Below are 26,251 nucleotides of genomic sequence, written 5' to 3' on the forward strand. Positions count from 1 at the left end.
CAAACAAGAGATGGCAAGAGTGAACGTAGACATTCTAGGAATCAGCGAACTAAAATGGACTGGAATGGGTGCATTTAACTCAGATGACCATTATATCTACTACTGTGGGCAGGAATCCTTTAGAAGAAATGGAGTCGCCATCATGGTCAACAAAAGAGTCTGAAATGCAGTACTTGGTTGTAATCACAAAAACGACAGAATGATCTCTGTTCGTTTCCAAGGCAAACCATTCAATACCATGGTAATCCAAGCCTATGCCCCAACCAGTAACGCTGAAGAAGCTGAAGTTGAACAGTTCTATGAAGACCTACAAGACCTTTTAGAACTAACACCCAAAAAAGATGTCCTTTTCATTATGGGGGAGTGGAATGCAAAAGTAGGAAGTCAAGAAACACCTGGAGTAACAGGCAAATTTGGCCTTGGAGTACGGTATGAAGCAATGCAAAGGTTAATAGAGTTTTGCCAAGGTAACGCACTGGTCATAGCAAACACCCTCTTCCAACAACACAAGAGAAGACTCTATACGTGGACATCACCAGATGATCAACACCGAAATCAGATTGATTATATTCTTTGCAGCCAAAGATGGAGAAGCTCTATACAGTCAACAAAAACAAGACCAGGAGCTGACTGGCTCATATCATGAACTCCTTATTGCCAAATTCAGATTTAAACTGAAGTAGGGAAAACCACTAGACCATTCAGGTATGACCTAAATCAAATCCCTTATGATTATACAGCAGAAGTGAGAGATAGATTTAAGGGACTAGATCTGATAGATGGAGTGCCTGATGAACTATGGACGGAGGTTCATGACATTGTACAGGAGACAGGGATCAAGACCATCCCCATGGAAAAGAAATGCAAAAAAGCAAAATGGCTGTCTGAGGAAGCCTTACAAATAGCTGTGAAAAGAAGAGAAGCGAAAAGCAAAGGAGAAAAGGAAAGACATAAGCATCTGAATGCAGAGTTCCAAAGAATAGCAAGGAAAGATAAGAAAGCCTTCCTCAGTGATCAATGCAAAGAAATAGAGGAAAACAACAGAATGGAAAAGAGATCACTTCAAGAAAATTAGAGATAACAAGGGAACATTTCATGCAAAGATGGGCTCCATAAAGGACAGAAATGGTATGGACCTAAAAGAAGCAGAAAATGTTAAGAAGAGGTGGCAAGAATACACAGAAGAACTGTACAAAATAGATCTTCACAACCCAGATAATCATGATGGTGTGATCACTCACCTAGAGCCAGACATCCTGGAATTTGAAGTCAAGTGGGCCTTAGAAAGCATCACTACGAACAAAACTAGTGGAGGTGATGGAATTCCAGTTGAGCTATTCCAAATCCTGAAAGATGATGCTGTGAAAGAGCTGCACTCAATATGGCAGCAAATTTGGAAAACTCAGCAGTGGCCACAGGACTGGAAGAGGTCAGTTTTCATTCCAATCCCAAAGAAAGACAATGCCAACAAATGCTCAAGCTACCGCACAATTGCACTCATCTCACACGCTAGTAAAGTAATGCTCAAAATTCTCCAAACCAGGCTTTAGCAATACGTGAACCGTGAACTTCCAGATGTTCAAGCTGGATTTAGAAAAGGCAGAGGAACCAGAGATCAAATTGCCAACATCCTTTGGATCATGGAAAAAGCAAGAGAGTTCCAGAAAAGCATCTATTTCTGCTTTATTGACTATGCCAAAGCCTTTGACTGTGTGGATCACAATAAACCATGGAAAATTCTGAAAGAGATGGGAATACCAGATCACCTGACCTACCTCTTGGAAAACCTGTATGCAGGTCAGGAAGCAACAGTTAGAACTGGACATGGAACAACAGACTGGTTCCAAATAGGAAAAGGAGTACATCAAGGCTGTATATTGTCACCCTGCTTATTTAACTTAAATGCAGAGTACATCATGAGAAACACTGGGCTGGAAGAAGCACAAGCTGGAATTAAGATTGCTGGGAGAAATATCAATAACCTCAGATATGCAGGTATCACCCTTATGGGAGAAAGTGAAGAGGAACTAAAAAGCCTCTTGATGAAAGTGAAAGAGGAGAGTGAAAAAGTTGACTTAAAGCTCAACATTCAGAAAACTAATATCATGGCATCTGGTCCCATCACTTCATGAGAAATAGATGGGAAAACAGTGGAAACAGTGTCAGACTTTATTTTGGGGGGCTCCAAAATCACTGCAGATGGTGACTGCAGCCATGAAATTAAAAGAGGCTTACTCCTTGGAAGGAAAGTTATGACCAACCTAGACAGCATATTCAAAAGCAGAGACATTACTTTGCCAACAAAGGTCCGTCTAGTCAAGGCTATAGTTTTTCCTGTGGTCATGTATGGATGTGAGAGTTGGACTCTGAAGAAAGCTGAGCGCAGAAGAATTGATGCTTTTGAACTGTGGTGTTGGAGAAGACTCTTGAGAGTCCCTTGGACTGCAAGGACATCCAACCAGTCCATCCTAAAGGAGATCAGTCCTGGGTGTTCATTGGATGGACTGATGCTGAAGCTGAAACTCCAATAGTTTGGCCACCTCATGCGAAGAGTTGACTCATTGGAAAAGACCCTGATGCCGAGAGGGATTGGGGGCAGAAGGAGAAGGGGACGACAGAGGATGAGATGGCTGGATGGCATCACCGACTCGATGGACATGAGTTCCGGTAAACTCCGGGAGTTGGTGATGGCCAGGGAGGCCTCGCGTGCTGCGATTTATGGGGTCGTAAAGAGTCCTACACGACTGAGCGACTGAACTGACTGACTAACTGAGCCTGGGTTTCCTTGCCTGCTCTGTAGAGTAAGAGGCCCCGCCCCGCTGGGCTGGATCCTGGGAAAGTAAGAGGCCCCGCCCCCTGGGCAGGTTCTTGGAGGAAGAGGCCTCGCCTACTGGGCTTGCGTGAGATGGTCGAGTTCAGCAGGGATCTGAGCTCTCTCTGTGAGCACTGCAGGCCAGTGGATGATTATTCACCAGCTTTCCTGGTAGGACCGCCCCCAAACCTCACCTCCTCCTCTGGGGTGGGGTCTGAGTCATGGGGACCACGGTGAGCAGGACTGATGGCTCGAAATGGTACAAGTCCCAGCAAGTGAGGGGAATGACGGCCCTGTGGGAACAGAAAGTGAGATTTCCTGCCCCTGAGTCTTTGCACTAGCTGTTCCTTCTGCCTGGACGGCCCTGCCCTTTCTTGTCTCTTCCCCAGCTTTAGGTTTTGATGCCCCCAGGGCAGAAGACTTGTTCTTCTTACCTTTGGGAGCAACTTAGTCTAAAGTGCCTGGTCCAGGGCACAAAGCAGAGACTGCAGACAGAGACTGGGCAGGGAACAGTGTGTGCAGGTGGGCCTGGGGGCATGGGGTGGAGGAGAGAAGGAGCGACTCTCGGTAGGCAACCCCACACTTAGTACAGCACCAACAATATCGTTCATGTGACTCCGCATGCCTAGCTGTTTGTTAATTAGGAGCTAATTCTGGAAATTGTTTAATACATAGATGTCCTGTATATAATAAGAGCTCAAAACTATTTGGTATTGTTGCTGTTGAGTGCCAGCTTTGTGTCAAGCCTGTTACATACTCATTCATTTAATGACAGCCTTATTGTCTCCACTGGCCCGGGTCACAACCTCACTGGAGTGGTCTGGCTAGAATTTGAACCCAGTTCTGCAGAATCCCTCATTTGGTTCCAGCAGCCCGAAGAGGAAGGCATGCAAGTCAGTGGGGCCCCAGTGACTCAGACCTGGCTGGTCCCCTGGCCCGCCCTTTCCTCCTGACTCAGCCCAGGCAGTTCAGCGGGCCTTTCTCTGGAATTCAGGGCCCCCAGGCAACGTTCCTGAGTGGCTGTCTCCTCTGGGATACACTCCCCGGAGAGCTGGCGGATGGCTGTGTTTCCATGGCAGCCTCGGCTGTGTCCTGCATCCCCCTTGGGGTCTCCATCTTTTCTCAGGATGGTGGTCAGTGACTTGCTGGGGTCGACATCTCCCTCCCAATTTCCCTGTGATGCAGAGGGGCAAACCGAGCCAGAAGGGACCCGTGGTGTGGCTGGGTGATACAGCCATGGTTGAGGGTAGGGGTGGGAGTAGGAGAAGCTCATATTCAATTTCTGGCTGCTTTTTTCTGTCTTTGCCCAGCCCTGGACCCCTAAACGGGACCCTTCAGCCTAGCCCAGCTCCCAGCCCTGGAGAGGCGAAGGTCAGGCACGCACAGACCTCTGTAACTGACCTGAATGGGGACAAGCGTGAGTTGCCTCTCTACTCCGCTGCTGCCAAGAGAAGGTAGGGACATGGATACTCTTCTCCTTCTGGTCCCCCTGGAGTCTCCAGCTCAATAATGTGATGCTGGAGCATGGCTCCTGCCAGCCATTCCCTGCAGCCATTCTGCCTCCGGGTGCCCTGCGGTCCCTGTCTTCTGGAACCCAGGCTTACCCAGGCTACCAAAGCCTTGGCCCTCAGTTCCCCCAATTTCTATAAAATCGTAGTCTTATTTCCCCAGTTTCATTCAGATATAATTTGGGAGAAGGGGGGAGGAATCAAGCCATTTTATTGAGGAAGGGGTGAAAGGCTTGGAGGACAGTGAGATCTGATATCCTTCTGGGAGGGGTCTCCCCCAGCCTCACAGTAGCTGAAAGTTCTTTCAGATATGATTGATATATAGCATTGCATTAATTGAAAGTGTGCAACACAATGATTTGATACATGTATAAATTGTGAAAGGATTGCCACAATAAGTTTAGTTCACATCCATCACCTCCCATTGCTGCAAATTGTTTTTTTCTTCCAAAGAGGACTTCAAAGATCTACTCTGGTAGCAACTTTCAGCTACACAAAAGGGTATTGTTAGCTATAATCACCGTGTTGTATATTTCATCCCCAGTGCTTATTTATCTTTCTAACTGGAAGTTTGTACATTTTGACTCCCTTCACTCATTTTTCCCTGCCCCCAGCCCCCACCCTTGGCAACCACCAGTCTGTTCTGTTTCCATGAGTTCAGTTATTTTGGTTTCCACATACAAGCGAAATCACACAGTACTTGTCTTTGTCTGACTTATTTCACTTGATGTAATGCCCCCAGGTCCATCCATGTTGTTGCAAATGGTAGGATTTCCTTCTTTTTTTTACAGCTAATGTAAGGTGATAGTTTTAAATACCCTTCTGGCCCAGATTCCTGTGATTGGTCAGAAAAGACTCCCCAGCCTCCTCCTTCTTCCCCACCTCCATGAAATAGGTCTCAGGGAAGCAGGGCCCCTCTGGCCTTCTGCACAGAGCGACCCTAGGGGGATCCTGGGCAGTGGGAGAGGAAGAGTCATTGTTAGATGAATTCAACTGAGCATGTGCATTAAGGCCCCTCAGATGAAGCGTAGAGAAAAGTTAGATTGTGACTTGCCTAGAATCACAAGCATGTGCTATACTGGGATTGAACCCCAGGGCAGTCTGGTTCTTGTGTCTTGAAGCCCATCAAAAGGAGTTCTCCCCGTTGCCAGGTCCATTCATCAGTCTCCTACTGAATACTTACCATGTGTCAGGTCCCCTGCTGAGTGCTGCCATGTATGCATTGATGTGACCCAGGCCCTGCACTTGGTGAAGAGATGGCCAGACAAGATGAGATCAGTCTCGGGGGTGGGATGGGGAGCCCGGGTCCACCGCACACATGCACATTTCCTGTCTAGCAGGCAAGAGAAATCAAGGCTCCAATTCCCGGAGTGCAATCAGAGGCTGCCTAAGAGGAATGGAGAAGGTGTGGGGCTGGGACCCTTCCTGAAGGAGTGAACGAAAAAGGGCATGCTTGCTTCTGTGGGCTTTGAGGCTGATTTGAGGGAGACGATAATAATCTAGTACAGCTGATCTTTGAACAACGTGGGGGTTAGGGGCACCCACCCCTTTGCAGTTGAAAATCCTCTTAGAACTTTATAGCCAGCCCTCCATATCCTAGGTTCTGCATTCTTGGATTCAACCAACAAAGGATGATATACTACTGTAGTACATACTTACTGAAGAAAATCTGCATATACATGGACCTGTGCCAGTTTAAACCCATGTTGTTCAAAGGCCCACTGAATTACTACAGATAAAAGGGAACGTCTTGACAGTCTCCTGAATGGCCTTCTGCCCTGTATCTTTCCCCCATTCCCTGCCTTCTCTGATCTCCTCTCCTGTTCTTCTCCACTTCTCATCCTCACTGTTCTTGGAACATTCCAGTGTACTCCTGCTGATCAAGACATTTCTGTTCTTGGAGCAGAAGCAGGCAACAAACAGGTAAAGTCACCCAGGAATGGGGAGATGTCTGATGGAGAACACAAGCAGAGTGGCTTGATGGAGTACATAGGAGCCGTGCAGGGTGAGCTCTGCCTGTGTGCCTGTGTGCTCCTGTGCCAAGGGAGGTGACCTTTGATCCAAGACTTGAATAACGAGAAGGAGCCCTCTGCACGAGGAGCTGAACAACAAGCATTTCAGGCAGAGGGAACTGGCTGAACAGAAGCCCTGAGATGAGAAGAGCTTACCAGTTCCAGGAACAGAATGAGGCTAGTGAGTGAGGGAGGCAGACGGAAGAGATGGGGTGGGGCAACTGGCAGGGTCTAGGAGCAATTTACATTATATTCCAGTTTGGTAGGAAAACCTCTGGAGGGTATCAACTGTTTTTAAAGTGATCCCTCTGGCTGCAGAGTAGACTATAGTCTAGCACCCCATGAGTGGGCAGGTTAGCGGCTTGGACCATCAGCAGGGTCAGAGGTGGTGGGACATTGGATTGGTTTGCAATATGGGGACTTTGCTAGGAAGCAGAAGAGCACTGATTGCCCAGTGCCCATTTCACAAATGAAGGAACTGTAGCTTACAGACAGTCTTTGCATAGGGGGAACCATTGTGTCCACTATACAGATGTGGAAATTGACAGGGAAAGGAATTAGCTCAAGGAGACATAATTAAAGTCAAATGTAGGCCCCTAGGGCACTTTCTCTGCTCCTAAACAGTCTTGCTCTCTAGGTGTGGCTGGAATTACTCACCACCTGACTTCTGCAGACAAGGAAATTGAGGCTCAGAATAGCACTCTTGACAGTGAGCCTGGGTTAAGACCCAGGGCCCCTAATGTGAGGTCTAGACCCTCTGTCTCCCTACCGCAGTTCCTGCCTTTCTGGTGTGACTGTAGTGAAATGAATGTAGCAAACCCACCAAGGACCTAACAGGAGGTGATGTTGAATTGCACACTTCCACTCCCAGTGCTGGGGATGCCCAGGGACAGATGAATGAGGGGGCTTTGCCTTGTGGGGAGGGCAGCTGTGTGCCTTCTTGTCTCCCACTCAGCTGGAGGCCCACTGTGGGCACATGTGTGTGTGTCTATGAGTGTGTGTAACTGTATGTGAGTATGACTGTGCTGCCCACAGCAACGACAGCCTCTCTGGGACTGCTGGGCCTCCAGCGACCTCCTGCTGGTCACTTCTTTGTCCACTTACCTGCAGGCCCCTTGGTTTCTGTGTCTTATCTCCAGGCTCTGCTTAGGCTTCTTAATGAGGAAATAATTAACCACAAAAGCATTTTCTAAGACTTTCATCCCATTCTCCTGGTCAAGTTAAAAGTATTCACAATGAACAGTGTTGCTAGTGGGAGGATGACAGGAAGCCAAGGGCCCCTGGGGCCACTGGGAGGAAGGCCTGGTGTGTGCCTGGGCTCAGAGCCTGGGGCTGGGCCCTGGCCTGGTCCCACCGCTTCCTCACTGTGTAAATTTGGTCAAGTTCCTTGCCCAAATAGGCCTCTGCTTCCTCCTCTGTGAACTGGGGAATTTGCACTAGAATCCAGTACTTCCAAAGCATTTCCCCCCAATGAAAACCGGTGATCTCCAAAACAAAAAAACAAAAAAATGGTTAAGTTTGGGAAACAACACTAGGGTATATAAAGGTAAGCCCATTTCTTGACCACATTTCTTGGCCTTCATTTGTTTAAAACTTTTATTTCTTTGGATACATAGCACAAATGCACATGGCATTAAATTCAGAGAGCATGGAAGGAGTTTGGGGAACTCACAGCTCTTTCCTGCCCCTCTGCTCCTCACTTTCAGCAGGCCCCACTGGCAGTATCTAACCCATGGAGAGAGGGTATCGCCATGCCAGCTGATGTGGGTGTTCACTTTATTGTGGTAAGTGACTACCACAAGGGGGTTGGGGAGTGTAGATTCCTTGCTTGGACTACAGCACTACTCCCAAGTGTTTCTGGGTCTAGTATCTAGAGGAACACCCTTTGGGAAATGGGTTTTCATGTTCTCCAGTGAAACTATGTAGGAGGGACCTGGCTGGTGTCTGATCTCTGAGAAGGCAGCCATAACTCCTGTCTTTTGCTGCCCACCCAGGGGCAGCCCTTTAGATTGAGAGGAGGTGCCAGAACTGGCAATTTATTTGGGGACACAGAGACAAGGGTAGGTTGGAGGCTGGACTAGGATCCGCATCTGCTCCCGGAGCAGTGCTCTCCCAGCTGAGCCCAGCCACAGAAGTGCTCAGGGCCTGGGAGAGACCCTGGGGACGGGGGTGGCCTGGCTCCACACTGCATGGTCATTTCCTGAGACGAGCAGATAGAATTGCACTGGGTGTGTGGCATCTGCACGGCGCTGGGGTGATGTGTAGGCTGTGTGGGACGTTTTAACTCCGAGCACACGGTTTGCTAACGTTCCATGTGCCGGTGTGACCGGTATGCCCTGTGGCCGCCGTGTACGCTGCGACCCGAAGTCAGCGCCAGGTGCCAGATGCGAGCGGCGGACTGAGCGCCGGGGAGCCGACGCCGTGTGCCCAGTGAGCGCGGGAAAAGGTGTGTGGCAGCGCGCTGGAGGGTGTGAGCGTGCGTGTCCCGCCGGCGCCGCCCCGCCCCGAGGCCGGGCAGGTGTGGGCGGGCCGCCCGGACCCTGCCGAGCCAGGGCCGGGAGAGCCGGCGGGAAACAGGAAGCGGGGGGAGGCGCGCGGCGGCCGGACGGCAGGGAGCCGGGCTTGCGGGCGGACGTGCGGGTGGCTGGCCGTCCGGACACTTAGCCTGGACCCGGGCGGCGATGTGGGGAGGTCCGGGCAGCCCGGTTGGTGGCGGGGCCGGGGGCGGGGCCGGGGGCGCCGCCGACCCCGCCCCCCTGCGCCGCAGGAGCCGCCGCCCGAGCGCCGACCCCGGAGTGCGAGGCTGCTCTGGCGTGCGGGGTGAGTCCCGGGGGTTCGGGGCCCGGGCATCCTCGGGGCGGACGGGGCGCGGGAAGCCGGGGGAAAGCGGAGGGGATACGAGGGGTCCTGCAGACGACGCCCAGAGCTGGGATCGGTCGGCGCACCCCGCCCCCAGCGCCCGCGCTGACCCTCGCGCGCCTCTGGCCCGCAGACCCCGAGGACGCGGCCATGCCGGGCGGAGCCGAGGCTGGGGAGGCCGAGGAGGAGGCTGGGGCCGGCTCCGGGTCCGAGGCGGAGGAGGACGCGCTGTGGGAGCGGATCGAGGGCGTCCGGCACCGGCTGACGCGCACCCTCAACCCGGCCAAGCTCACGCCGTATCTGCGCCAATGCCGGGTCATCGACGAGCAGGACGAGGAGGAGGTGCTGAGCACCTACCGCTTCCCGTGCCGTGTAAACCGCACCGGTGAGCCGTGGGGGGCGCGGGGTCGGGCCTGAGCGGGTGGGGCCGGCCTTCCCTGGGGCCTTCTTGGGGCCGACCGGTCAAGGGCTCTGATGCCCCGGACCTCGCTCTCCACATCGGTAGGGTGGGATGGTTGCTGTGTCCGCCATCCTGCCTCCTTTAGCGTGTCCGCGTGTCCACACCGCGCCTGGATTTCTCTCCCGCCTCCTCGGCCCACCTTAGAGTAAGGGGTTGGCTGTAGTTGCGGTTCAGGCGGGGCTTGGGACCTCCCGGTCACAGCTGTTGGACTTGGCCTCGTTCCTGTGTCCTTTGCCGCGTTCCTGTGACCTTTGCTTTCATAGGTTCTCCCTGTCCCCCGCTTTCTGTGTGTCACATACTTCTCGGAGAGTTATTTTTCTTTATTTTCCCATCCCAGTTTTTTGAGGGTGCCTTCTCCCGTAGGTTGTGCCTGAACGGAGCTGGCGAAGCAATGCGGGTCTGATGGTGGAATTTCAGGCACTAGTCAACGAGATAGATATTTTGGTTTGCCTTTGAGGATGGAGGGGGCTTTTCTGTGCCGTTGTAAAGGCAGGCGCTGTTTGCTGGCCCTGTATCTGTGTGAAGGGCAGGCAGGGGCTTGGGGAGCTGTTGAAACACAGTTACCACTGGTGGTGGAGGGGGAGTGGGTCCTGATTCTCCTGGCTGCAGCAGACAGGCTATCTCCTCTGATGTGTTGAGTCAGGTCCCTGTGTGTGTCACTGGTTCAGAGATCTGGGGAATGTGGGCCTTGGAGTAGTCGGGGTGGGGAGCGGGGAGCAGACGGGAGAAAGCAGCTAGGCACTGGGGGCAGCCCTCACCTTGACCCCTGGACACCCACCCCCAATTCTCCAGGGCGCCTGATGGACATCTTGCGCTGCCGGGGGAAGAGGGGCTATGAGGCCTTCCTGGAAGCCCTGGAGTTCTACTACCCCGAGCACTTCACACTGCTCACTGGCCGAGAGCCTGCCCAGCGCTGCTCCATGATCCTCGGTGAGTGGGTCTGCAGTGGGTGCCAGAGCAGATTCCTTACCCCCTCCCTGTGAGGGGGCACTCCCATTGTGGCCATTGAACAGGCAGGGAAACTGAGGCACAGAGACAGCTGAAACTGTCTGCCCAAAACCTCCCCAGCAGGCTGAGTGTGGGGCTGGGTTTGTAACACAGTTAGAGTCTAAATTCAGAGCCCACACACTTAAGGTAGCTCTTTGCCCCTGAAATTGTTCTCAGACATGTATGTGGCCGACATGTACCAGTTTGCAGTTTCTTCTGTAAAAAATTCAAACATGCCATGAGACGAGAATAAACAGCAAAGATCTTTACTTCTTCCTTCAACTCTGCTCTGCTGGTAACAGTTTGGCAAGTATACACACATGCACACACATATACAGGGGATCATCTTACATGTCTTGTTCTGTATTTCATTTTTTCTTGGAACAACTGGTTTTTGTGATTCATTCCCCCACCACCACCAGTGTGATTCTGTTATGCTTGTTTTTAATGACTGCATCGTGTTTGTTAGTGATGTGCCATAGTCATTTAACACATCCTCTATTGATGTGTTATTTGCAAATATTACAGTGCTGGGAACATCCTTCTAGGTGCATCTTTGTGCACATGTGTGTCTCAGGAGAAGTTCTGAGAAGTCAGATTTCTTAGAGAATATGTAGCTTCCCTGGTGACTCAGTCTGTAAAGAATCTGCCTGCAGTGCAGGAGACCTGGGTTCGATCCCTGTGTTGGGAAGATCCCCTGGAGATGGGAATGGCAACCCACCTTCAGTATTCTTGCCTGGAGAATCCCATGGACAGAGGAACCTGGTGGGCTGCAGTCCATGGGCTCGCCAAGAGTCAGACACGACTGAGCAACTAACACATACACAACATGGGTCCCTCTAGCAGTGTATGAGCACCCTTTTTGTTGTACCCTCATTCATCCTAGGGATCATTTAAAAATATTTTTTTGTGTGGTTAGATATGTGAAAAATAATATGTTGTTGTTTTAAGTTTGCAGTTTGTTGAAAGATGTACTCAGCTTACTCAACAGTTTAGTTAGCCTTGGGCAAATGACTTGACATTTCTGTGCCTGGGTTTGTCTCTCTTTGAAATGGGTTTAATAAATAGTACCTACCTTAAGTGTTGTGAAGATTACATAAATTAATATACATATGTAGACCAAAGAGTAAAGTCAAATGTTAGTGGTACCACTATTATTGTTGTTACTATTATTGCTAGTGAGTTGGAGGGGACTCCCAGGTGGCACAGTGGTAAAGAATCCACCTGCTAATGGAGGAGATGCAAGAGACACGGGTTCGATCCCTGGGTTGGGAAGATCCCCTGGAGTAGGAAATGACAACCCACTCTAGTATTCTTGCCTGGAAAATTCCATGGACAGAGGAACCTGGTGGACTACAGTCCATGGGGCCACAAAAAGTGGGACACAACTGAGTGACTAAGCACAGCTCAGCACAAACATAGGAAAATACTTTCCTCATTGCATCTCTGCATGCATACATGCTCAGTTGTGTCCAACTCTGTGTGACCCCATGGACTGTGTAGCCCACCAGTCTCCTCTGTCCATGGGGATTCTCCAGGCAAGAATACTAGAGTGGGTTGCCATTCCCTTCTCCAGGGGATCTTCCCAACCCAGGGATCAAACCCAGGTCTCCTGCATTGCAGGTGGCTTCTTTACTGTCTGAGCCACCAAGGAAGCCCATGAATACTGGAATGGGTAGCCCATCCCTTTTCCAGGGGATATTCCCTAACCAGGAATTGAATCGGGCTCTCCTGCATTACAGGTGGATTCTTTACCAGCTGACCTACCAGGGAAGCCCTTTCCTATGTTTACCAGTCATTTTTTTGTTTGGGAATTTGCAATTTGATAGTTTCTGGCCATATTTTTATTTTGTTGTTTGCTATTGATTTGTAGGAGCTCTTTATATAGTGTGACTCTGTGTCATGTGTTGTATTTTCTCCCACTCTGTTACTTGTCTTTTAACTTTGCTTCTTACATCTGTCATCATTCAGAAATCTCTTATAGTTTTTTTATTTTTGCCTTGTTTAGGAAGCCTTTCCCTGTCCCCACATTGTAAAAATGGGTTCCCAATATTTCCTTCTAGTGTTTTTCCGGTTTGGGTTGTTCTGTGTGGTCTGCCATCTTGCTGGATTTTATTTGCCTGAACTGACTTTTCTCTGCCCTGTCCTTGGCAGATGAGGAGGGGCCTGAGGGCCTGACCCAGTTCCTGATGACAGAGGTGCGGCGGCTGCGGGAGGCTCGAAAGAGTCAGCTGCAGCGGGAGCAGCAGCTGCAGGCCCGAGGCCGAGTGCTGGAGGAGGAGCGGGCAGGGCTGGAGCAGCGGCTTCGGGAGCAACAGCAGGCTCAGGAGCGCTGCCAGCGGTTGCGGGAGGACTGGGAGGCAGGGAGCCTGGAGCTTCTGCGGCTTAAGGATGAGAACTACATGATCGCCATGCGCCTGGCACAGCTCAGTGAGGAGAAGAACTCAGCCGTGCTGCGCAGCCGGGACTTACAGCTGGCGGTAGGCCCTGGGGAGGTTGGGGTGGGGTGTGCTATGGGCAAGGGGCAGCTTTGCAAAAAATGATGGTAATATGGTAGCCGGCTGGTGTCCCAGAGCCACCATCTGCTGGCTACTGGACCATGGGCAAGTCCCTTCACTCTGTGCCTCAGTTTTCTCATCTGTAACATGGGGATATTGATAGTGCTTATTTCATTGAGTTATGACTGTGGTTCTCAACTGGGGTTGATTTTGCTCCCCCTGCCCCTAGCAACTTTTGGCCATGTCTGGGAACACTTTTGATCATCACAACCAGGAGTGTGTTACTGGCGTCTAGTGAGTAGAGGCCGGGGTTACTGCTAAACGTCCTTGGAGCCCAGGACAGCTCCACAACCAAGAACTGTCCAGTCCAAAAGGTCTGCAAGTGCTGTGGCAGAGAGACCTTGAGGTAGAAGGATTCCTCGGATTTAAGATACAGAATTTAAGACATGTACAGGGCTTGGTGCAGGGTTAGTGCTCAAAACCTGGATTACGGTTAGCCATTGTTATTGATATTATTAAGTATGACTCTATGCTATGTAGGTTACACGCATCATATCATGTAATCTCACAAAGATACCGTGCTCCATGTTCTCGTTTTAAAGTACAGACACAGGTGTAGATTGTAAAGGGACTTGCTTAAGGTCACAAAGCAGCAAGTGGCACAGCCTGGATGTGAACCAGGTCTGCCTGGTGCCCCTGCTGGCTTCTGCCTTATGATGCTGTTCCTCTTGCTCCCATCCAGATGAAATCTCACCCAGTTCTCCCTATAAGCGAACGAGGCCATGCCTCTTACAGGCTGAGCAACTGAGCCTCTCTTTCTTGGTGTCTTTTTGGGTCTTCACATGGGGATAAAGCTGGGATTTTACTGCTGCAGAGAGTTGTCTCAAGGATTTGACAGTGCCTGTGGCCAAGCCAAGAGATGCAGGGTTTGATCCCTGGGTGGGGAAGATCCCCTGAAGGAGGAAATGACAACCCATTCCAGTATTCTTGCCTGGAGAACCCCATGGACAGAGGAACCTGGTGGGCTACGAGTGAAGTGACTGAGCACACACGTGGCACACAGTAGGCTGTCCTTGGCAGTACTGTACAAGGTTCCATTGGGGGATTTTGATGGTGGGATCTGAAGCCCCCTGACCCCTGAGCCTCAACTGTGGCTGGGGCACCCCAGGGGGTGAGAGGTGGCCGTGGACAATGGGTCACACGTCCACGATGAGCCTGTAAGCGTGAGAGCACTGGTGTGCTGGAGCCTGTGACTGTGGGTGCCATTGGGGGTGGGGGTGGACATCTGGGGAAAGGACTGGGGGTTGTTGAGGCCACAGGTTCATGGACCCAGGCTGCCAGGCCCACTTGAGCCTCAGGTTCCTCATCCTTGAAGTGGGAAGTCACGGTGCAGTGACATCATAGCAATATAGCACCTCCTGTGTAGTAGGCATGGTCCTCTGGGCTTGATGTCCATCAACTCCTGTAATTTCCTGGGAACTCCACTGGATTGGGGGTCGGGTAGAGCCCTGTTATTATCCCCATTTATGAATGAAGAAACTGAGGCACAGACAGGTTGGTTGGAGTACTTTCCCAGGGTTCCAAGATGGAGAATTTCTGACTCTACTCTGGGCACTTCTGGGAGTCGGGTGAGGTGGGGAAGGAGCCTGGTGGGGAGAGCCTGCTCAGAGAGGACAGTGTGATGGCCTCTGGTCCCTGGGTGTTGGGAGGGGCTGTGGCCAGCACAGTTTGTCTCACCCTTGGGTTGCATGTGATTGTAAGTTGGGTCTGCTGAAGTGGTGGATATGTGCATGTGACTGGGTGGGGGGTGCCTTGTGTGTGTGTGTGTGTGTGTGTGTGTGTGTGTGTGTGCGCGCGCACACCTGTCTGGAATCTCCTGGGGTTGGGTAGAGGGATGAAGAAGAGGTGTTGGAGGTTCTCTGTGTGTCAGCGTTTCAGCTCTAGGTGCACATAGTATGTGTGTGCTTAGTCACTCACTTGTGTCCAACTCTTTGTGACCCCATGGACTGTAGCCTGCCAGGCTCCTCTGTCCATGGAATTTTCCAAGCAAGAATACTGGAGTGGGTTGCCATTTCCCTTCTCAAGGGGATCTTCCCGACCCAGGGATCAAACCCACGTCTCCTGAGTCTCCTGCACTGCAGGCGGATTCTTTACCACTGAGCCACTGGGGAAGGTCCAGGATGGCCCTAGGGGTAAAGAAATCTGCCAGTGGGCAGAGAACAGCTGCTTTTTTCCAGTTTAGCTGGTGGAGGGTAAGGGATGAAATTCAATTAATAGATAAGCTTTTCTTTAAATGTAGCTACTGTACACTTGCCTTAATTTACTGGAGCTTTTCCACAACCACTTAACAAAGGTTTTGCAGGTGGAGATGAACAGAGCAGCTGATGATGCTTTTTCTTGGCAGCTTGGGTTCCCTCCGCCCGCACCGCCCCCCCCCCCCCAGACAGGTGTGTGGTGGCTGTGATTTAATACGGTATTTTATAAGGTGCAAATTTAATGAGCTGTTATTTCTAAGCAACATAAACTTAAAGGAATGAACGCTATAATTTTGTGCTAAGTGAGTTTGTACACCAGGATTAAATGCATCTGTTACTTCCTGGTGTTTGGCGGAGACTCCCAGGTGCCCTGTCCCCTGAGCTCATCTGGGAAGCCTGCCGGCCTCGGGTCAGGCAGGAGGTCGGGGTGTGTGGCTGTAGTTTGCTGGAGAGGGTGTGACCACATTTGCCCTTGTAACTAGCTGTCTTTCTCCGGCGGCTCACAAAGCGGGTTTTGTGAGGGGAAAGGAATGTAAGAGTCATGAATTTCTTTCTGAGTCCTCTGCGGAGGAGGAGTGGGCTGTTAATTCGTGGAACTGCCTGACCCAGGCTCCAGATCCTTGCGTGTGTGGGGAGGGGGGTGGAGAATGCTATGCCAGGCTCTGGAGGCTGGGAGGCTGTGAGTCCTTTCCAAGCAAGGCCAGGGCACTCCTAGGGCACCAGATGTCAGCATGCCTGAGTGTAGCCCCAGAGGTCACTGTGTCTTTTTCCAACAATGACTTCATTTCGTGGCCTGCCACCTGCTGCTCTAGCCACTTCAGACCCCACATGAATTTGGAAAATCACTTGGGCTAAGTACACTCATAATCCAGCCAGCTGGTCGTACATCTCTGCCATGGCCACCACTCAGCCACCCACACAGCCCCCTTGGCCAGTTTCTGGCTGCCCACACTGAACTGGTAACAGTCGGGGGAGGGTCCTAGGATTTTATTCAAAGCTGTAAAAATAGCCACTGTTACACCCCCAGCAGTTCTGTAGTTTAAAGGCGTCTGTCCACCTGCTGTCTTGTTTGATGCCTGCAATGACTTTGGGAGGCAGGTGGTGGAGCAGGAGCAGGGGGATTGAACAGGCCCATTTTACTGATGGGGAAACTGAGACCCAGAGGAGGTAAGTGACTTGCTCAGGATGACAGAGGGTAAAATGGTACAATTGAAACCTGGACCCCAGATTTGAAATTTGTATTGGGAGTGAACCAATAGCATAACCATCCCTCATGGAGGCTCTGGTAGGAATATCTCTAAGGGAGGATCAGACTCATGGCTGTTCTGTGCATATATGTTGAGCAGGGAGGCTTTCTGAGGGGGGACATCTTGGCTCTTGGGCTGGGTGAGACTATCAATACTGTCTTCCTCCTTATTCCCCTGGGAGATGAGGAGACTGAGGCACAGAGAAGGGACCATGACTTGCCCAGGGCCACACGGAGTTAGAGGCCGAGCTGGGCCCAGCCCCTGGGTCCTCCTGTTCTTGGTGCAGCCCCCCTTCCCGTCCATTATGCTGGTGCTGGGCTCAGTTGCCTGTGTTCCATGTCAGAACTGCAGGACAGACAAGTGTGTTGTGATCTGGCCCATTCACCCACAAGTCCTTGAGGCAGATTCCCCTGGGACGGTGGCTTGGCCTCGTCATATTGATCCAGCCTGTCGCTTCTTTGTAGACATGTCCAGGGAGGATGCCTGCTCGGGCCCCTCTGGGAATAGGGGAGGCACCCCGGACTGCGGGAGCGGGACCTCTGTCTCCCCTCTGGCCTGGCTGGTGCTCCCTCCCTGAGCTGACCCGTGTCCTGGGCCCCAGGTGGATCAGCTCAAGCTCAAGGTGAGCCGGCTGGAGGAAGAGTGCACGCAGCTGCGAAGGGCCAGGGGGCCACTCCCTGGGGCCGAGGAGAAAGAGAAAGAGCCCGACAGTGCGGACCTGGTCTTGGAGCTCCGTGCTGAGAACCAGCGGCTGGTGGCCTCGCTGCAGGAGCTGCAGGAAGGCCTGCAGCAGGTATGGGGGGAGGCCGGGGGGAGGCGAGACCCTCCTGCTCACTTGTCCCCCTGAGGCCTGGAAAATGAGGATTCTAGATCCAGGGATCTGAGATCTGGCTGACCTCTTAAGCTCTGAGTGGAGGTCCCCAGCTCTCCCTGGGTGTTGAGTCTGGGGTCTGGGGCTGAGGGAGGGGGGACTCAGGAAGCCTCTGAACTCCTTGAAACTGTGCATCTGATTTTGTGTGTGAGCGTTTTTCTGGGGAGTGGGCCCCCAGTTTTCCTTGAATTTGTAAAGGAGTCTGACCATGGACAGGTTGAGACCTCTGAGGTCTGGGTGGCCCCAGGGCTTGCTCAGTGTCCTGTGGCAGGTCAGGGACAGCATGGGCCTGCCACCTGGCCATTACTCCTCACAGGAAGTGGGGGAGGAAGCTAGGACTCTAGTGTATTTTATAGGGTTGGGGGTGCCTAGCTAGGGTGTGGGTCTGGGGACTGGATCTTCGGCCCATGGTCTACCTGCCTGGGCCAGGCTCAGACCCTATGAAAACCCCTTGTCAGGCCAGAGGAGGGGGGTGGAAATAGGCCTTGGAAGTATTACCCATCTTCTGTCCTGGCTAGCTGGTGGGGGGCCAGAGCAAGAGAGAACAGGCCTGGTTCTTGTTGAGGAATAAGATCCTGGTCCAACTTGTCTGAACACGCCCTCATCCACTTACCTCATTTGTACCCCAGATGCTCCCTGGAGGGTGGGCAGAGCTGCTGAGGCCACACCCACTCAGCAGAAGGGGAAGCCAGGGTTCAGAGAGGCCAAGGCTCTCGGCCAAAGGGGCAGAGCTAGTGGGCTGGGGCTGAGGGCTATGTGTCCCCCCTCACCCCACACTCAGGATGGGCCCGGAGCCAGGGCTGAGGCAGCACTGAGCTCTGACACCCGCCCCCGCAGGAGGCAAGCCGGCCAGGGGCCCCGGGCTCTGAGCGCATCCTCCTAGACATCCTGGAGCATGACTGGCGTGAGGCGCAGGACAGCCGGCAGGAGCTGTGCCAGAAGCTGCATGCTGTGCAGGGGGAGCTGCAGTGGGCCGAGGAGCTGCGGGACAAGGTGATGTCCACGTGCCCCATACACCCCCTGCCTTGCCCCCACTTGCCTTTTTGCTCACAGCCTGGGGAAACTCCTGGAGGGGTGGGGGGGTGGGCATCACCCGTTTACTTAAGCCAGCTTTCCCCTAGCATCTGCTGTGTGCCAGGTCCCGTGCCAAGAGCTGTGCATTCGTTTGTTCTCAAATATGTGTTGAGGTCCATCTGTGAACAAAACAAAGGTCCCTTCTCCTGGGGAGGACAGATTCTAGCAGGGGAGACAGACAGGACACCTTATTCGTAATCCACAGTCTCTCACTTCATGTCACGGAGGGTGATGCGTGCTGTGGAGGAAGCAGAGTGGGTTAAGCGGGCAGACTGCAGTCGAAATGAGGAGGCCCAGGTGGGTTGGGATGGGTTGTTGTTCCCATTTTACAGATAAGGCAGCTGAGGCCCAGTGAGATGTCAGTTATCAGCCCAGGCCACCCAGCTGGAGAGGTGGGCATTCATTACTGGGGCTCAGGCCTTTCCCTGGACCTGCTGGGCTCCTGCCCATGGTCCCCAGCCCTGGAGTCTGACCAGGGTGTGTCCCATCCCGCTCCACCCTGTCGTACCCACAGTATCTGCAGGAGATGGAGGACCTGCGGCTGAAGCACCGTACGCTGCAGAAGGACTGTGACCTGTACAAGCACCGCATGGCCACCGTCCTGGCCCAGCTGGAGGAGATCGAGAAGGAGCGGGACCAGGTGAGCCCCACCTGCTGTGTGCCCAGTCCTCATTCCCATCCAGGGGAAGATGGGGAGAGGCAGACAAACAGCATACTCAGCAGTTTAGGATGGGGCAAGCAGGCCCGGAGAAACAGACAGGGGACCTGAGCACTGAGGTGTGCCAGCCCTGCCCTCTCAACACACCTGCCTCACTGGGCTCCTGGGACAGGTATGAGAGCTGGTGTGGGTGGCCTTGGCATCTGAATCCCTGTTCTCCCCACATCAAGAGCGAGGCTTTCAAATGTTTGTTGGTGAAGAGATTCTCAAAAGTTCTGGCTCCCAGGCCCTGGGTACCATTCCTTCACCTCCTGAGGGGTGGGCCAAGGCCCCCAGCCCTCCTCATCTGAGCTCCCCGTGCAGCGGGGAGGGCAGGAGGTTTTGTCCTTGTTCGAATCCCTGGAATCCCTGGAGCAGTTGGTGTCTACACGTGAGCGTGGGCCTTGGGGGGCCTGGTGAAAATGCAGATTTCGGGTTTCAACCCCGGACATACTGAGTCAGGTGGTCTGGGGTGGGCCCAGGAATTTGCACTTCACCTGGTTGCTCCTAGCCCCTGAGACTCTCACCCCTGCTCCCTCTGAGACAATGGGTGATAGGTCCCCGTGGCCACGGACCCAGCTCTTGGGCACCATGGTCTACATTGTGTGGAAAAGCTCTTTGGGTGCACTGGGCTGGGTTTTGAACCCTGGAGGCTGGGAATAAAGTCCCCCATACAGTGTGTCCCGTAGAAGAGTTTTGAGTTGTTTCTGGGAAATGGTACGAGCCTGGACTCTGCAGCTGTGTCCCTGCTGGCCTGGTGTCCCTGTCTGTAAAATGAAAATAAGGAGACTGTCTTAACTCGAAGAGTTAGTATGAAGATTAAATGAGCCAATATTTAGCACAGGGCACAAGCGTGTAGGAAGTTCTTAATAAACATTAGCTGCCGGTCCTGTTGCTACCCACCGCTCCACCCCCTGGCCTGATCTGAGAGATCAGAGGCCAGGACAGCTGAGCCAGCATGTCACCTTCGGCTCCTGGCCCCAGTTCCCTCCTTGCCCACTCTTGCCAGGCCATCCAGAGCCGAGACCGTATTCAGCTGCAGTACTCGCAGAGCCTCATTGAGAAGGACCAGTACCGGAAGCAGGTCCGAGGCCTGGAGGTGGAGCGGGATGAGCTGCTGACGGCGCTCACCAGCCTGGAGGGCGCCAAGGCCCTGCTGGAGGTTCAGCTACAGCGGGTCCAGGGGGGCCCCCATCTCAAGGTGAGCAGGGTCAGGAGTCCAAGCTGGGACTCTCGGCCAGAGTGAGACCTGGTGAGAGACCTCAACTGGAGGTGGGGACGTGGGGGACTCATTGGGAGTCCTCACCTGGGCCTGGGAAGATGCAGGCTCTGGGAGGAAACATGTGGGTCCTGGCTGGAGTCGTCATTCGAGGTCAAGAACATGCCAGTCTTGGAGGGGGCTGTTGGCCAGGGTGGACAAAATGCAGCTCGGATGGGTGGGGGTTGGTGTAACAGGGAACACGACAGGAGTGTAGGGGCCTCTGGGTTTCTGAGGTTATACCTGGGGCACGAAAAACAGCTTGAAGCTTGTCTTATCATACACTTGGAGAACCCCAGCTCCCTGAGGGCTGGCAAGCATCTTAGAATGCAAAATGTGTGCCCTAGAAGTTCCTCAGAGACTGACTAGTACAGTTGCCTCATTGCACAGGGCCCAGAGAGGGTCAGAGGCTTGCCCAGGATCACATAGCCACCCAGCAGTGGAGCCGAGCCCCCAGATCCCTTATAAATCAGACACTGGCTCTCAGATCTCTGCCAAGATAGGAAAAGAAAGGATTTTCCTATTTTGTGTGTGTGCTTAGTTGCTCAGTCATATCTGACTCTTGGTGACCCTTTGGACTGTAGCCCACCAGGCTCCTCTTTTCATGGAATTTTTCAAGCAAGAATGCTGGAGTTGGTTGCCATTTTCCTCCTCCAGGGGATCTTCCTGACCCAGCGATTGAACCCACATCTTCTGTGTCTTCTGCATTTGCAGGCGAATTCTTTACCCACTGAGCCATCGGGGAAGCCCCTTTCCTATCTTGGGTTTGCTTAAAAGAGGATCAGTCCACCAGGAGTGTAGTACCTGAAGAAACAGAACAAAAGAAGCATAAATCTGTGATTTTTGACTTTTAAATATCCTCAGTGGTTTACTTTGCCCTAGAAGTCCTACAGGGTGGTTCCCTTACTTGCCTACCTCGAGCCTGGTTCTCTCAGTCTCAACTTTTTTTTTTTTTTTAATTAAGCTTTTTGTTTTGTATTGGCATATAGCCAATTAATAATATTGTGATGCTTTCAGGTAGACAGCAAAGGGACTCAGCTATACATATAGGTGTATCCATTCTCCCCCATACTTCCCTGCCCTCCAAGATGCTAGAGGACATTGAGCAGAGTTCCATATACTGTATAGTAGGACCTTGTTGGTTATCCATTTAAAATATAGCAGTGTGTACATTGTTGACCCCACACTATCCCTTCCCCCCTGTCTCAGCTTTTGATTCCTAGAATGTGTCAGTCCTGCCTCAGGATCTTTGCTCTGACTGTTCCATCTGCCTCCCCAACTTTAACACCTACTTATCCTTGAGTTCTCAGTTCGAACCACACTTTGCCTGGAAAGCACTCTGATGGCCCCCTGGCCGGGTGGGGCCTTTGAGTGCCTTCCCCACCCTAGGTACCTTCCTTCCCAGCTCTTTTGGAAGCTGAGCCTTAATTCCTTCATCTGCCTGCCTGTTTATAGTTTGTCTTCTCCACTAGGCTGTGAGCTCCATGAGGGCAGGAATGCAGCTCCCTCCTTCCCCACCTCATCCCTGTTTCCAGCACTCGGGCGTTGAGAAAATGGTGGTGGCTGGCCCCGGCCCAGCGCTGCTGACTGCTCCCTCTCCCCTTCCTCTCCAGGCCTGCGCCTCTTCCCATTCCCTGTGCTCCAACCTCAGCAGCACCTGGAGCCTCAGCGAGTTCCCATCCCCGCTGGGAGGCCCAGAAGCAGCAGGGGAGGCGCCTGTCATGGGAGGGCCTGAGCCCCACACCTCGGTAAGACGCCTGCCCTAGCCCAGATGTGGGGGGTACAATGGCCATCATATTACTACTGACACACAGGGGGCTCTCCAGTTTGCTGACCATTCCATTTCCCACGAGAGGGAATTGAGGCCCACGAAAGCCAAGTGCCTTGTTGAAACCCCCAAAGAAGCTGGCTCAGTGCTGGGCCTGGGCTCGGGTGCCAGGAGACCTGGGGAGCCATTCACATCCCAAACTTCGCAGAGCCTGCCCATCCACTCTGGGCTGTAGTTCCCGTCTGTGAAATGAGCACAAACTTGGCACCATGAGCTGTGGACGGGTGCTGTGGGGGTGACTAGGTCCTGCTGTGACTTTGCAGGAGGAGGCCACGGACAACGAGAAGGAGATCAATCGCCTCTCCATCCTGCCCTTTCCGCCCAGCGCTGGCTCCATCCTCCGCCGGCAGCGAGAGGAAGACCCCGCACCCCCTAAGAGGTAAAGGGAGAGGCCCAGGGTGGGCGGTGGGCGGGGTGCTACTCTTACCTCCAGAATCCCTGATGCCAGGGTCAGGTCCAGGCTGTCAGCTCCCTTTGCTGCCCTTAAATGACTGGAGCTATGGAAACCCAGGTCCCAGGAGTCATATGTGTAACCAAGGGGTTAAGACAAGGTCAAAGGGCAGAGTGGGCTCAGTCCCTGCTGAGCACCCTGGCATGAGCGTCACTGGAGGTTAAGCCTGAAAGAGCCTTAATCCAGGGGGAAGCCTGGGTGTTCAGGACTAGGAGACACAGAGGAGGTTCTCAGGGATCAAGGATCTCAGGCAAGAAAGGCTGCAGGTTCAGGCAGCAGCAGAAAATGGGGGCCAGATAAACTGAGCCATATGATTGGTGCCAGGACTGAGGGTGGGAGATAGTCTTCCACCTGGCATGTGTCCCCGGTCATTGGCTTGATGTAATGAGTGAACCTGCCATGATGAGTGTGCAATGGGAAGGTCATGGTCTAGTGTGGGAGGCAGACCCTGGAGCTACAAATGACAGTAGAAAGTAGGGTTGGGATGCAGCATGAGAGGTCAGGGCAGGCTTCCTGGAGGGAGACCAGAAGGGGTGGCCTTCTAGGTGGAGGAACATGGGCACAGTTACAGTCAGAATATTAGCTTCTTGCCCTGTGACTTTAGGAGTCTAGCCTGCATGTGCTTGGGGGTTGCCAGACTTTGGGGCAGCACGGGGACAGGAGCAGGGGGTGGGGCTGAGTGCCCACTGCGCTCAGTGCTGGCCCCTCTGCCCTCTCTCTGCCCAGGTCCTTCAGCAGCATGTCAGACATCACAGGTAAAGGCCCCGGCACTCCCTGGGGAGGGCTCATCTGGGAACCCACCTGAGGCCTGTGCTACCTATGCTGCCTTTGGCCTGCGTCCCCTCCCTGAGGCTCTGCTGTCCCCTGAGCAGAGAGGCTCTGCTCAGGAGGCCCTGAGGCAGCTGATTCCCACCTCTCACCCTGACCCCATCCTGGTCCTCTCTCCTGGTGCCAGCTGTGCTCTGTGGAGCTACTCAGTTCCAGCCCGCCCTTCCCCTTCTTCCAGGAAACTGAAGGGTCCCCCTGGTCGACTCAGGCCCAGCCCTGAGCCCTTTGAGTCCAGTGTGTTCCCAGGGCCTCCAACCTGCCAAGGTCTCTGGGCCCTGAGCCATCTCTGGGCTCAAGGGGCAACCCCCTTCTCATGGACCCAGCCCTCCCTCACGGCTCTGCTGGCGCCCCTGAACCTCACCCCTCCTCCCCAGGGAGTGTGACGCTCAAGCCCTGGTCCCCGGGCCTCTCCTCGTCCTCGTCCTCCGACAGCGTGTGGCCTTTGGGAAAGCCGGACAGCCTTCTGGCCAGAGGCTGTGGCCTGGATCTCTTCAACAGGTACGGCAGTCTCCTGGGGCAGGGTGGAGCTGGGGGGCTGGTTCGGATCCCCGGAGAAGGGTGAGCAGGGGTGGGGTGGGAGGGAGCAGCAGCGAAGCCCTTGCCTCATGCCTCTGTCCAGTTGTTGGGTTTTTGCACAGAGGCAGACGTTGAATTCGTATGCTGTCACCATTGTCTGGGAGGCTTGGGCTGGTTATTTCACCTCTCTGGGCCTCAGTTTCCTCATCGGGGTAAAGGGCACAGCAATGTCTTCTGCAGGTGGAATTTGGAGGCTTAGGACTTGTGGCAGCCAAGCACCCCGCTTTGCCAGGCGTGTGGTGGGTGCTTGGTAGGTGGCAACTGTTACTTGTACTGCTTGCCTGTCCCTGCTCGGATCTCCCAGCAGGACTGGGCCTCCCAGCAGACTTTGTGCTGAGGGCGGGGTGGGGTGGTGGTAGTTTGTCATTTGTAGCTCCCTGCAGCTGAGCTGGCCCCATGCCATGACTGGAGACATGAACCTTGGCAGCTCCCAGCATGCTGCAGGCCATGTGCTCTGTCCGTTTTGGTGGATGCATGGCTTTTCTGGTCAGTGATCTCAGGAGGACAGGCAATGGGAGAGGCTGATCTGAGAATGTGGCCTTTGAACGCAGCCAGGAGAGAGCAGGCCAGGAGGGCAGCTGGGTGATAGGAAGAGGAAAGAACAGAGGCTGTCCAAGGACAGGCCTGGCGTTTGGTGGTGACTGGCGCGTGAAGGCAGGGAAGGGGGAAGGGGGAAAGGTGAAAGTCAAGGCTAGGGCAGGCTTTGTGAGTCAGGCTGGGGAAGTGTGGTGCTGTGCACCATGGGAAACCTGGGCGGCGAGGCGGGTGGGTGATGGTGCTTAGCTATTACTAAATGCAAGGCCGGCTCCTGGCTGCTTTAGAACATTCCCTCTTTCCTGGGACGCCGGCTCTATTATGATTACCCCTTTTTTATAGAGGAGGAAACCGAGGCTCAGAGAGGTTAAGCGACTTGCCCGAGGTCACACAGCTGGGACGTGCCAGGACCAAGGTCCAGAGTGACCTGACCAGATTTGGGTTTTGGGGAGGGCATAGGAAGCAGTGAATGTCAGAGCTGGAATGTGGGGATGCTGGTTACAGAGGACAGGTCGCACAAGAAATCAGGGCAGAGCAGCACCGGGAGCCTCCTGCCTCCCGAAAGCAGCTTGGCCAGGCCCCTGCCCCCACTCTCACCCTTAGGCACCGGGCCCAGCGTGACATTGTTTCTCACTGTGCAGGACGTGCTTCTGGGGGAAGGGGCGGAGGCGCCTCCCTTCCTGCCTGCCTGGCCCTTCCTCCCTTCCTCTGCTCAGGCCTGCAGCAGGGGTCCTGGCTGTTGTCCAAGGGCCTCTGGGATGCTGCAGAGGGAGCTGGAGGTTCTGACCCATATGATCATGGGACCACCTCTGATGCCCACACAGTTCCTGGGGAGGAGGGAGATGGGGGAGGAACACAGATTGAGGGGTTGGGGCAGGGTTGGTGGACTAAGAGAGAAGGGGGTGGGCTGATGGGAGTTCAGGGATGTGAGAGCCCTAATGGACTGGGGAGCACTGTTTGCACATGTCCTGGGCGGGAAGCAGGGTTACAGGTCAGAGCACAGGCGGGATCCAAACAGACTTGTGAGCCAGCTGAAATCCTGGCTCTGTCACTTGCTACTGGGGGGCCTTGAGCAACTCATTTAATTTCTCATTACCTCAGTTTTCTGCTCTGTAAAATGGGCTCACAGTAGTATCTGTCCCATGGGGTCATTGTGGAGGTTCTAATATTCTTACTAGAGTGCTAAATGCAGTGGCTGGCTCATAGTGAGTGGGAAGTTAGCTCTTAGCTATTATTGGTGCTGTTGTGGCTTGCAGTAGCCCTGCAAGCCCCATATACAGATGATAATGAGGCTCAGAGTCAGGAATGTGTCCCATGGCCTCTTGGTGGTGGAGCTGGGGATTCCAGAGTCCCTTCCTCTCATCACAGCTACTTGAGTTGTTTTTTTTTTAACTTTTGTTTGTTTTTGACTGTGCTGGGTATTCGTTGCTGCACACAGGCTTTCTCTAGTTGCAGCAAGAGAGGCCTACTCTCCAGTTCTGGTGTGCAGGCTTCTC

General features: G+C 53.4%; 1 protein-coding gene across 7 annotated transcripts in view; it reads left to right on the forward strand.

Annotated features, from left to right (window-relative positions):
- The first annotated feature begins 2,898 nt into the window (after positions 1 to 2,898).
- The window catches only part of CARD10 (caspase recruitment domain family member 10), a 32,844-nt gene continuing 9,491 nt past the window's right edge, over positions 2,899 to 26,251 (forward strand). The window contains exons 1-15 of one of the 7 annotated variants that reach the window (XM_027541710.1): positions 2,899 to 2,983; positions 4,123 to 4,266; positions 8,039 to 8,116; positions 8,700 to 8,778; positions 9,325 to 9,576; positions 10,444 to 10,581; positions 12,793 to 13,118; positions 17,240 to 17,431; positions 18,347 to 18,502; positions 19,098 to 19,223; positions 20,290 to 20,481; positions 22,152 to 22,286; positions 22,630 to 22,745; positions 23,544 to 23,572; positions 24,020 to 24,143. In XM_027541710.1, the coding sequence (XP_027397511.1) occupies positions 8,084 to 8,116; positions 8,700 to 8,778; positions 9,325 to 9,576; positions 10,444 to 10,581; positions 12,793 to 13,118; positions 17,240 to 17,431; positions 18,347 to 18,502; positions 19,098 to 19,223; positions 20,290 to 20,481; positions 22,152 to 22,286; positions 22,630 to 22,745; positions 23,544 to 23,572; positions 24,020 to 24,143 (1,898 nt within the window). In that variant the 5' untranslated portion in view covers positions 2,899 to 2,983; positions 4,123 to 4,266; positions 8,039 to 8,083. Of the gene's footprint in view, positions 2,984 to 4,122; positions 4,267 to 8,038; positions 8,779 to 8,914; positions 9,153 to 9,324; positions 9,577 to 10,443; positions 10,582 to 12,792; positions 13,119 to 17,239; positions 17,432 to 18,346; positions 18,503 to 19,097; positions 19,224 to 20,289; positions 20,482 to 22,151; positions 22,287 to 22,629; positions 22,746 to 23,543; positions 23,573 to 24,019; positions 24,144 to 26,251 lie in introns of those variants that run through there. The other 6 variants (XM_027541713.1, XM_027541709.1, XR_003511091.1 and 3 more) reach the window with 6 other exon arrangements.

This window comes from Bos indicus x Bos taurus, chromosome 5 (genome assembly GCF_003369695.1).
Source record: "Bos indicus x Bos taurus breed Angus x Brahman F1 hybrid chromosome 5, Bos_hybrid_MaternalHap_v2.0, whole genome shotgun sequence".
In the NCBI taxonomy this organism is placed as follows: domain Eukaryota; kingdom Metazoa; phylum Chordata; class Mammalia; order Artiodactyla; family Bovidae; genus Bos; species Bos indicus x Bos taurus.